The sequence below is a fragment of the Apaloderma vittatum genome, unplaced genomic scaffold (genome assembly GCF_000703405.1).
Source record: "Apaloderma vittatum isolate BGI_N311 unplaced genomic scaffold, ASM70340v1 C12355109, whole genome shotgun sequence".
NCBI lineage: Eukaryota > Metazoa > Chordata > Aves > Trogoniformes > Trogonidae > Apaloderma > Apaloderma vittatum.
The window spans coordinates 3203-15121 of NW_009747348.1; the positions used below are offsets into that span (position 1 = coordinate 3203).

Here is an 11919-nt window from a genome sequence, read left to right on the forward strand (position 1 = left end):
GCCAGCAAGTGTGGATGCACAGACCTGCCCTCTCCAGTAAAGCTCCTGGCAAATGTAGATACATTTCACTTTTGGATTGTGGAGACGTCATGGAAAATAGCCTTTTTCTTTTTCCTTTTTTTTTTCTCCAGAAAAAAGCTGAAATTTTATTATTCACAGAAAGAAAAAAATAATTGTATAGAATTTAGTAAGCTTGCAAGTTTTTATAGAAAGTGTTCAAACCGTTCTGAATTCACAGAAAATGAGAGTCTATCTACAGGTTTCTAGAGCTCAGGTTATGGAATTATACAGTAGGGTATAATTCTCTATCCCATTCCACATAAGTTAGAAAACTACAGATAGGTTTTCTCTTCCTCATTGAACTCCACAGTATTTTTTGTAAGGTCAATAGTTTTTCACATATTTCCCGTGTAGGTAATTCCCCGTCACTGCCTGGAATGGAGATAACATTTTGGACATCAGTCAGACATCTTAGTAAATGTACATGTGTACCACATGTCCATACTAAAAGAAAAGGAAGCCTTGGACAAGTGACCCACTTGTTCCAATCGTGTAAACAATAGAAGGATCATTAGAAGCTACTCTGAAAGTTACCGTAAACATCCAGGTTCGTCCTGGTGAGGCACATGGGAACAAAATGGTTCGGAGAAAAAAGCAACAAGCCGCCCAAATCTTCTCCCACAAAGGAACATACCTGACCATTTCTGTTTCCCTGAAGACTTTTTTAAAAAGCCATGAAGCTAACACTTACTCATTTGCCATCTGCTGAGGTGCTCTTTGCACTTGCCCCATCTCCCTGTTTTGGCTAGTGTGATTTCCTAGGCCCTTTTCCATGGCTAGATCCAAACTAGTCCAGGACAGTAAGCCTGCACTGGCCCTGCAAGGACTGTAGGAGCTCATCTTTATCAAGCCCTCCTGCCCAAGGGAGGTTAGCACTTGAATGTGTAAACAACTTTAAAGAAACACCAGAAGGTCATCATTCAGGAGAAGAGCTACCTCCTTACAGAGATGTAAGCAAGCCCAAGCAAATGGTAAAAAAAAAAAAAGGTGGTCACAGATACTTTTATCTCTTACCTACACCAAATTACTAGTCTTACTTAAATATCCCAAAGGTCTTTCCTTTACAAGTGCAGTGGAGAGGGAAGACGGATCTCTTTGAAGTGGACTTGGCTGGAAAGACTTGGGTGTTCACAGAGGAGACCCTCTTTATACAGCTGCCTGTGTAAGTGGGAGAAAGCTGAGTGGGGTAAAGTTCTACCTGAGAGTCCCATTCACACTTTTCATAATTCCTGGACATCGTCTGCTTTGCTTGTCAGGAGCTGCCTGAATTCTGACACTTGATGATGTTACTTCAGTAATATTTTATTCTCCTCAGACACTCTTCCCTGTAAATACGCTGGGACTAAACCTGAATCAGGAAGGGAGCACATATCACTCTCCTGTCAGGCAAAAAATACACCAAGCCTGAAAAGGAGGCAAAGAAGAGACAAAGGTATCGTGAATTTAACGGAGCAGATATGAGTCAGAGTAAGTGAGAAAGAGTTGCCCCTTGGACAGTATGGCAGTGTCCAGGAAAATTCCTTTCTCTGACTCTTTGGATCTAGCCTCACACTTGGCTGATGCATCCTTATAAGAGGTATTGCAATTAACACTCACACTTGGATAAACTCTGCTGGTTCTGTTCAGTCTTCCAGCAAAACCAATAGCCTAGTACACTTTTTTCTTTTGCCTTTGTCCCTGTTTATTTTCTGGTGAGAATTCGAAAGGAGACAATTTCCTTTCAAACCCACAGCCCCCAAAAGGAGTTCTGTAGAACATGGTGAGGAATTACAAGAGACTGAATTCCCCCTAGTCAATGAGCCATACTTTTTAACAAAAAATATATAGAACCTGTACAAATAGGGAAAACTCCTGAAATCAGCTTTCTCCAGTCCTAGAAAAGGTGAGAGAGAAAAACAAACAGATCAAGTACTGAACATTATTTACATTACTTGGGGGTAGAAAAATGAAGAAAATGTAGACAGGAAGAAGAAATAAATACGAGAAAACTTCCTCTCACTGCTTTTTCTTCAGCTACATTTGGCACTGCAGAAGGCATGGCAGTAATGTGAAAGGTGTGGTATTTCTGTTAAGTGATGACTGGAGTACAGGCTTTTCCCGCTATTAACCTGCTTTGTTAGGAACACTTACCCACCAATATAAAAAGGTTTAAAAAGAGCAAAAACTGAAAACTCCAATGTAAACTGGATATCTGTGATCTTGTAGCTGTACACACTCTTCCTGGATCTGCTGCCTACTCTCTGGGTCTCCCCATACTGCTGGCAAGGGAAAAGACAGAAGGATACAGCAGCAGCACCAAGATGGACATGTTCTCAAGCGCCCTGCAAGAGTCAGCTTTTTATGACTGTCTCCATAGCTGAAAAATGTCCTTTCCACTGGCATCCAGTGCCCCATGCCAAAAGGACACACCACTCTTGCCAGCTCCTGGGAAAGCAGAAATGTCAAAGAGAGAAACAAATAAATGAAAGATTAGAAAGAGACCAAAGCATGAATATCTGAGAGCAGGGTTAGATTCCTATCTGCATCCATTCTTCCATGCCACAGCAGAGCCATGCCCACAGAGCCACATCATCTGTACTGCAGCACAGCTCATGTCCCTGGAGCGCCATTTGTATCCATGGAGCCCACAATTTTATATCAAGGTGCTGTTGAGGATCTGGTTACACAGCGAATCTTTCATCTCAGTACAATCTGTATCAAATACAGCTTATCCTCTGTATCAGCCCCAATCACAATACTAGTGCAATTTATATTTGTAAAGCCATACCTTCATTTTAAACCAGTTTATATTCATGTATTCTATCACAGGGGACCATGTCCACAGAGCAACATCTGCCAAGATGGATTCTAGCCACATAATCGCTCCCTATACAAAGCTTGTCTCATCAGGCACATCTCCAGTAACAGATAAGTTTGTATCCGCAGCTAAGACTTGTATTAAAAAGATTTAGAAATGATTTACCAATCCAGATCTCTCCAAGCACCTCACATGTGTTGCCCAGAGCAAAAATCAAAAATATCTGTCCATGGTAGAGGGGAAGAAGAGATCTTCATGGGTCAACCACTTTAAGATTTTCCTCTTGTTTAAAAAATATAACTACATGTCAGGAATGGAAGGTGTGTCTTCTCAGAAGTACGGGGAGCTGGAGAGAAGAATCCCTGTAATTTCATTCCTTACTACCCCTCTCTTTGTTCAGTACTGATGAGAACTTCACAGAAAGCATCAGTTGTTTGTTTCTCCCTCTTCCTCGTCAAAGGACTGCACCCCAGAGGAGGTCACATCTGAGACTTTGCGACTGAGTGCAGCATGTTCCATCTCCTCTCGAGGAGACAGTGATTCCAGGTCCCGGCACACTGCATCATCCTCCTCTGGAGAGGGCTTCTTGTTCAGGAGAGGAGCCTTCTCCAGCCGTGGGTTCCCTTCATCCTCAATGTGGTCCTCCACATATGTGCTGGACTCAGCCCCACCTCCACCCTGAGCAGTCTGCAGGGGCCACACGTGGACCAGCCCCGTGCTCTGGATCAAGTTCTGCTCCTGCCGCTGTTGCTGCAGCTGTTGCTGCTGGAGAAGGCTGCTCTGAATCAAAATGCTTTCCTGAAGGTTCGTCTGGGACTCATCAAAATTCTGGCCTAAGTAGGAGCCAGTTGCTGGGGAAGCAATGAGGGACTGGTCACTGGTCTCCCAGGCATCAGATGAACCTAAGCAATACATGCCCTGCGAGACATAGGAATGAGGCCAGCTATCATACTGCGTCTGGGCCATATGCTCTGCAAGTAAAGGAGGGAAAAAACACACAGTTAGACACTCTCTCTAGGCCAAGCTGGCTCATTAAGACAGCTTGCGTGCCTCTACACGGCACTGTACTATACAGGGTAGATAAATCCATTAGCGGGGAGGAGGGTGAAGAGAAAAGGCAGTTCTAAGCAGTAGGCACATGAACTTGATTATACCCACAATTGACTGCAAGAGCTAGTAGCCTTCCACAATTGTGCCAAGAAAAGCAAAGGAACTGGGCTTTGGAGCCTCCCTGTTAAGATTAGATTCCTTGGACAGCTCCACAATAGGTGATGCCTCTGCTAGACCCCAGTTCCAAAAACTGAGGCTACAGAATAAAACAGGGTTGAGGAAAAGAGAGCAACATGACAACAAGAGCAGGAAAGGGGTGTTTCAAGATTAGCAAGAGGCACTGGAGCTCACCTTGGCTCTCCATTAGCTCCTGATAGTTCTCAGAGTAGTTGCCTGCTGGGTTCTCTTGATTCGAATTTACACTCACATCCTCACCATCCATGGAGGACCAGGCCATGAGAGTTGCCTCAGAAATAGCAAATTGCTCCATCACTCCTGTGCCAAATGAGACAGGGAGGGGAAGCAGGGATGTGTGAAACTCTCCACTTCTCAGCAGCTTCTTTAACCTCATCTCTTCGTCACCCTGTCCCACTCTCATCTTATCTCAGCAACACCCATCACCCACAACTGGCCCCCACCCTCTCCACTTTGCATTCCATTGGCAATATTCTAACCAGGCTCTTTCTCTCCTTCAGCCCTGTGAACCACCCACAAGTTCTCCTGAGTGTGTTTTTCAGGTTCCTGTGCTTTGGTCTCTCAGGGATTCTGCTCTGAAACATCCCAACCAATTCAAGCCGCATGCCAAAAAGTTAGCACTACCTGCAAGGAACCGGGCCTCCTTTTCACCATCACTCAGGTCTGAGTAGGCATCAGCGTCTTTGCGTGCTGTCTCATGCGTGTGCTGTTGCTGCTGGCTGTTACTTTTCCCCCAGCCTTGCCATTCAATCATGTGAGCCACACGGCCTTGGCCCATAGCCGTTGGCTTTGTGACATGGTCCTTCATGCTGCGAGATATCCCTAAGGGGCCAGACATTAGAAAACAAGGAGGGGCTATTACACAGCTCCAGGGTTGTCTGCCATGCTGTTTACCTCTCTTGGAAGTGGAGCTTCTCCCCTCCTTTCCTGACAGGGTTCAGGCCTGGGTGTCTCCCATCTTTTACTGTATCACTCTCCAAGAGAGTTTCTCCATCCTTCCTTGGACTGGCTCTCAGAAGGGGAGGAAAAGAGAAACCCCAGATACAAAAGACCATTTCCTGCCTTGACTAGAATCCATTTAGGACAGAGCTGGGCATGAAGGATGAAGCCTGGAAGTGAACAAACTAAGAAACAGAAAATGGGGTTAAACCCAAGACTGAGGGGAAACAATCGAAGTTGACCTGGGGTACATGGTGAGAAGCCAACTTGAGTAAGACAAATCTGTTCTGTGAAAAGGCAACAACTAAGAGAATCCTTGCCTAGAACCATGGTGGTGGAGACTCCTCTAAAGGCCTCAAAAACGCAAGGGTCAGAAAGGAGCAGTTGGGAGAGCAACAGAGAGATACAAGAAGAGGCACAAAGGCCTGTGCAGAGAAGTTGCCAAGGATAAACCCAAATTTTGAGGACCTCACCAGAGAAAGATGATTTAGCCAAAGCCCCAATCCCATAAGCATTGGAGTTGCGCTTCAGCTTGGGGAGGATGGAGGTCGTATCTTCCATGGAGAGCTGAAAAGAGAGAGAATATGAAGAAATGATACAGAGGAAGGAGTAAAGGAAGTGAACTGAAGTGAGAAATCAGTATAAGGGTTCCAGAAGGCAAGGGGAAGATGAGGAGCAGAAGCAAGCAGCAAGAAAAAGAAAAAAAGAAGGGAAGAAAAATTTAGAGGCTGTTTAAGCAGGACTGAATATTGTATAGCATTGGGACTGAGTGAGGCAAAGTCAGCGGGAGAGGCAGAAGCAGGCTGTGAGAAATCTCCCTTTGGCTGCTGCCAGTCCCCCATAGACAGTGCTGTTCCCAACTCTTTGTTAGAGCTGCAAGACGTGGCTGACAGAAAACTCAGGGAGTTTACAATGAGGAGCTGACAATGCAACAGGCATTCAAATATGCATCATTCTAGAGATATTATTTTTATATATTACTTTTGGTTTTAATTTCTTCTCATATGGTCTTCATAAAATGAACGTATCCGTGATGAATCTTGTTTCAAGCACCTACAACCACCTGTAAAGAAATTAGGTCTACAGTTCTGCTTAATTCCCTTTACTCTCTTTATGTTCATCTTCAGTCCCTGAATAACAAGGACAGGAAACTATTTGGACAGGCAGCTGTCACAAACATTATCATAAAACACAATTCCTCAAGATGAATTCATCAGGCTTCTTCAGAGATGCCAGGCATTGCATATGAGGCTTAATTTTCACAAGTGCTAAACAAGTGTTGCTTCTGCTCTTCATTTCAACCACTCTGCAAGTCAAATCCAGCATGTTTCAAACCCAAAAATACTGAAAAGTAGTGACCATGACACTTGGAATCTTGAAACATGACATGAAACAAGGATTTGGTCATAGACACAAACTTCATGAAAGGTGAGAGGGGCAATAAGTGGGCAATTAAATAACTGGACGAAAAGGAAGGCATTGTAAACATGTTGAACTGCATAAAATCCCAGTCAATTGCCAAAATATGAGAATTAACTTGACTGTAAATGCAGCAGCTATGGCATCCTGTAACTTTGGAGCTAGGGATGTCTGCAACGTGAGCTGAAGAAACCAGAAAATAGGGGAAGAACAGTAAAAAGTGAGAACACAGCTTTTGTTACGTGACACATTTCCTTTGGTGAGGAAGCTGGTTGAAGAATGTCCATCTATGCCCCCACTGGTTATTCCTGTCTAGGCACTGCTGTTCAGGATCCCGGAGGCTATGCTGTGAACCATCTCATGGAAACAGTCCAGAAAAGAAAGTAAACTGCAGAAGGTCTCTACCACAATGAGTTTGAAGAGCTACGACATGAAGGCAGGAATGAATGGGAAGAGAAGAAAATTCATGAGCCAGCTTTGATACCAAAGCAGATCTATGGAAAACTCTGAGGAAGAGAAAGAGCTGCATTATGAAAGAGCTCCACAGATTCAAAATCAGTTGGAAAATGGGAAACTGCAAGAAAGGAAACAGTCTTCTACCGTCTTTAAGGAAATATGACTTTGTTTACCTTGCTTTCAGCTAGACAGAGGTGCAGTGAGGAAAAAAACATCAAATCTCTTCTAGACAGTTGCTGCATGCATTATTATTTTCCTTCACAGTTTGTTTCTCTAACTAGGACTACTAAGATGAAGCAAAAGATCCTAGGCCATCAGTGCCACAAATGAAAGTGATGTCAGTAGGGTGAGGGGTAGTTAAAAATATGAGTTCCCTTGAGATACAGTGTCCCAAGTGCTTTCAGACCACAGAGAAGCAGAAAATGAAAGCCATTTAAAACTTTTGAAAGCACTTAGAATTTGAGAATGCTTATATTACTAAAAGTGGAGCTTCTAATTCTGCCTTTCCAAGTGTACAAAACTATCAAGTTAATTTATGTGAACACATCCTTTAAGTCTCCCAAGCAGAAAAAGTAGTTTGGTAGCACTGATACTTTTTACTCCCTTTTCAGAATGTTGTTTTCGCAATAGCGGAAAAGAAAAAAAATAATACTGCGCTTTTTCACAGCATAGGTATTAAGAGCACCAAGGAACATATGTTATTAAAATGTTGACTTGTTTCTTCTTCTGCTTGTTAACTAAAGTGAACTGGTACTGACCGCCACCCCCAGGGATCATTAAGAACTGTTTTACTTCTGAATGCAACTGAAAATGAGGGATACATTTCTCCCAAACTCCTGGAGAAGATCAAATGATGCTCTGTTCAAAAACTACTGATTTTTTTTTAAAACCTGATGGTGTTCAAAAACTACTGTTTTTTTAAAAACCTGATCTAGCAGAAATCTCAAAAATAGAACATAAGAAATCACATGCATTTGTCCCAAAGAGGACAAAGGCAATTTAATAGCCACCTGCAGATCTAACTACCTGTCAGACAGCAAAAGACCCAGAGGCAAACAAAAAATTCATCACCATCCTCTAAATCATAGAATTTCAATGGCACTAAAGACTGTCAGTCTTGTTTCCATTTTGTATCCAAAGGAGGACAAATCTTGGTCTTCTATGACTAGAAATTTGAACAGCAGTGTGGCACATACTCACATTGATACCATCCCAGGAGAAATCCGTTCGTGTTTGCTAAAGAGAGCAAAGAAGGACATCATGTTAATGCAACAAGTTGCAAACAGCCATTCGTCTCTCTCCTCAAACTACTCAACTACTCAAACTACTGTTTGCCATAATCAACAGCCACTACTTTATGATATATTAAAAACGCTGTGTCTTTCAAGCTGGTTTCACTCCCTGATGTTGATTATGGTGTCTCCAGGTATCACAGTGTTTGAAGGTATAACAGCAAATAGGATGACAGCGAGAGTAAGAGAAAGAAAAACAGACACCTTTTCATATGGGTCCGCTTCTAAAATCTCATAGTCAAATGTTGCAATGCTGGCACCCTTACGTGGGAGTTGCGTTGCTACGAAGTTAACACAAGGAGGAGCTACACTACCTATATATTTTGAGTACAGTACAGCAAGTTAATAGATTTATTTTCTGCTGAAATCATTTTCTCTTGTAGTCTTCCAGTTTGTCCATTCTGACCTACTTTCCCTTTGTAAACTGGATCCATTTCCCATATCAGCCATTACAGTACCAATTCATAGTGCATTTGCTTCAGATGGGAGGGCTCACATCTCAGGATCTTGATTTTGCAGATGTGGACACTCAGGAAAATTTAGATTAATCAATTAGACCACAGTATCCATTCGCATACATCAATATGTTCATTGAGGTATAGTTTATGCTCATTGATTTTTAGATTTGCACTGAATTTTCCATAAGAGGTCGAGTCCCACAGTTTCTGCCAGGATTCCATGAAAGTCTAAGTTACATTCCAAGGTTACATTCCAAGCCAGCAACGTATAATAAGGAAATAAAAATATCTATACATTAGCATTTTGTAAGGTTTTCCAACCCATAGGTTATTTTTAATGTTATTTGTGATTCCTCAAAAATTACATGTTTAAAATAGCTTTGATCTTTTTATTAATCGTGACTGCATACCCTGAATCTTACAGAGATGAAAATTCAGGTATCTAAGATTGCAGAGACTGCAATAATTCAGAACAACAGATGAACCAGCCCTTGAGACACTGCATGGTAAATCAATTGGCTGTCAGTTACTAGTGAATGCATCCCTAAAAATCAAAATGGAGACAAATGTGTTTCTTCAAAAGACTTTATGGCTGTGCTGCAGAAGTTGGGACATAGTGCTGGACATTTCAATGAATCCATTAGTCAAGGAATGCAGACATACGGGATTGTCAGAATTGCCACAGTTATCTCTATGGTTTTTTCCACTCCATTCATGGGTGGTTAAAAGCACTTCCATTTGCAAATTCCTCCTCACTATGAAGATTGTGAAAGGAGTGACTCAACTCTATTCAACACAAGCCAAACAGCACAGATCTGAGATTCTGTTCTTTGGTTGCACACTGGCATTGTGGTCCTCTCCCGGGTGATGCCTCAGTGATACACAACACTCATGTCTGAACTCAGAAAGAATTGAAGCCCCTGAGTAAGTGGGTCTGGGACAGGCACTCACCTCAGTGGAAGGTCGATGGAAGCTGCTGCCATGCAGTGAACTGGTGCTGTCCATATTGATTTGGTCCACATCCTTCAGTCCCTTCCAGTCTACTGCAATCACCTCGTTTCCTGTGGGAACACATCTAATCAGGCTTCTGAATGCCACTATAATTTGTTCTAGCAGTCTTAAGCCAACTCAGTTCAGCATACAGGAGAATCACTGGGTTTAAGGCTGTAATAGCCTTAAACTAGACCTTCTGATTTTAATCAGACCACTCATGCATCATCAACTACTATATTTCACACATCAACTATTATATTTCACAGTTATTACCATATGAGGAACCAATGCTTTGTGGTTTTCTCAAGCGTAATGTATGCTTGGCTAAAGCACAGCTCCCCAGAGAAAAACATCTAGTCACGATGTGTAACTGAAAGAACCAATTCTTTTGATATCCTGTTCCAATATTAAACCATCATCACCTAAAAAGCCATTTCTCCTTTATAATTTGAATTGGTCTGACATCAGCTTAGAGCTGCCAGTGCCTTTGCTTTGCTGTTCTCAGCAAGATTAAAGACCATTTTAATACCTGCCATCAAGTTTCAAGAAAGTTATAATACACTTGCTTTTCTTCGTGACAAACAGAAGACTCATGGACTGAAATCTTTAGGTTTCATACTGTAGAGCATTTTTCCAGTCCTCTTAATACACCTCAAATTTTTCAGTTCTTTGAAATGTGGACATAGAAGTATACACAGTAATGTATGTAAAACTAAAAATAGATACTTGCTGCTCCTCTTCACATTAACCCATTGTGCCATAACCTCACAGGAGATTCTCACATTCAGCTGTTTGTTCACTCAGATACTTTATGCACCTTGCACAGCTTTCTGGGATTGCCACCCGTCCAAAAGCAGAGCCTGCGCCATTTGATTTTAGATGCATTTTAATACAACTTAAAGGATCAAGTAAAATTTAATACTAATAACGTAAACTAGAAATTCTAAAATTGAATTAATAAAGATAAAAAAGATTATTAAATAAGTTTAACTTGTAATAAAAGTGAAACTAAATGCAAAGTAGCACACTTTAAAGGCTCAGTGAAGTAACCAGGACCACTCTGTGTGACTGCTCTGTCCAGTTAGTGATATGCTGTGCTTTCAGCTTTGTGCCACCCTCAAACTCTGTTAAAAGTTACTTGATTCCATGTCATGGAGGAAAGGTTTTACTTTGTCTAAAACTGAGCCTTTCAGGACCTGGCAAGAAATAGAACTCCCAAAATGATAAACTATTCCCTGGGATCAATTCAGCAATATCTAGTCTATTTGGAATACATATCACTGAACATGTGAACGATCCAACTTTCATGAGCAAATTCCTCCTCCATTGGCATATCCAAACCCCCCTGCTCATTCTAGCAGCTCTGGCACATTTGACTGGCTCATGACTGCACTTTCTGGGTAGAAATCTTCTGACAGGCAAGAGATGTTGTTCTCTACCCTACACAGGTCTGCAGGAAGCATGTAGGCACTTATAGGCAGGAAGCCTCAGACACTCGTAAGCCAGAATTCAAAATAAAAAAAAATCCTAAAGTTTGGTCCCTTAAAAAAGGCTAACCATAGCAAGATGAAAAAGAGCAAAGCAAATGCTATTTGAGTTGGTGTCCACCACACCTTCACATCCCATCATCTGCTGTGCAAGATGACTCTTCCTGAAAGCACCAAGGCAGATTTACCCCTTCACACTTGAATTATATTTCTGTTGAGCAGAATAATTATAACTAAGTGCTTTAATAGCATCCCTCATATGTCTCTGACTAGGCTGAGTAAAGTTGCTATTGCCTGAGTTGCAGTTCCCTGAAACTCAGAGAACTTGAAAAAGGAGATTCCTGTACTGTATGCTACGATGATAAGCACAGAGGCCAGACACAGACAGTCTTCAGAAGTTCTGGAGACAGGACATTGCTATGATGATCACAACAAAGACTACTTTTCAAGGTTGTGATCCTCTTGACTTATCTTCCTGACAAGTACATGCATACATTTGGCCATACTGAGCTCAGTTATTAATTTCTAATCGTGATTGCTGCTAACCATGATCAATTCATGAGCTATGAGTGTAGAGCTGAATTTGTGTTAAATTCTCATCAAATCATTTGGATCCCATCTGCATGCACCCCCCTTCACAGGGCATAATATTAGGTTGCACGCTAAAACTCATCTGCACACCCACAATGGAGCACAGGGAGACAGCAGCAGGAGGGGAAGCCCAAACATCACTCCTCCAGGTTGCTCCCGGGCCCATCCCAGGAGCCATCAGC

The 11919-nt window shown here is 42.1% G+C and overlaps 1 protein-coding gene across 1 annotated transcript; it reads right to left on the bottom strand.

Annotated features, from left to right (window-relative positions):
• Positions 1 to 2975: 2975 nt before the first annotated feature.
• FAM131B (family with sequence similarity 131, member B) lies at positions 2976 to 9722 on the bottom strand. Its single transcript, XM_009877533.1, has 7 exons — positions 9618 to 9722; positions 8117 to 8152; positions 5515 to 5608; positions 4727 to 4924; positions 4259 to 4402; positions 3652 to 3828; positions 2976 to 3558 (listed from the first exon to the last, which is right to left on the bottom strand). The coding sequence occupies exons 1-7, from the start codon at positions 9669 to 9671 to the stop codon at positions 3284 to 3286; spliced, it is 978 nt and encodes a 325-aa protein (XP_009875835.1). The 5' UTR covers positions 9672 to 9722; the 3' UTR covers positions 2976 to 3283.
• Positions 9723 to 11919: the final 2197 nt, after the last annotated feature.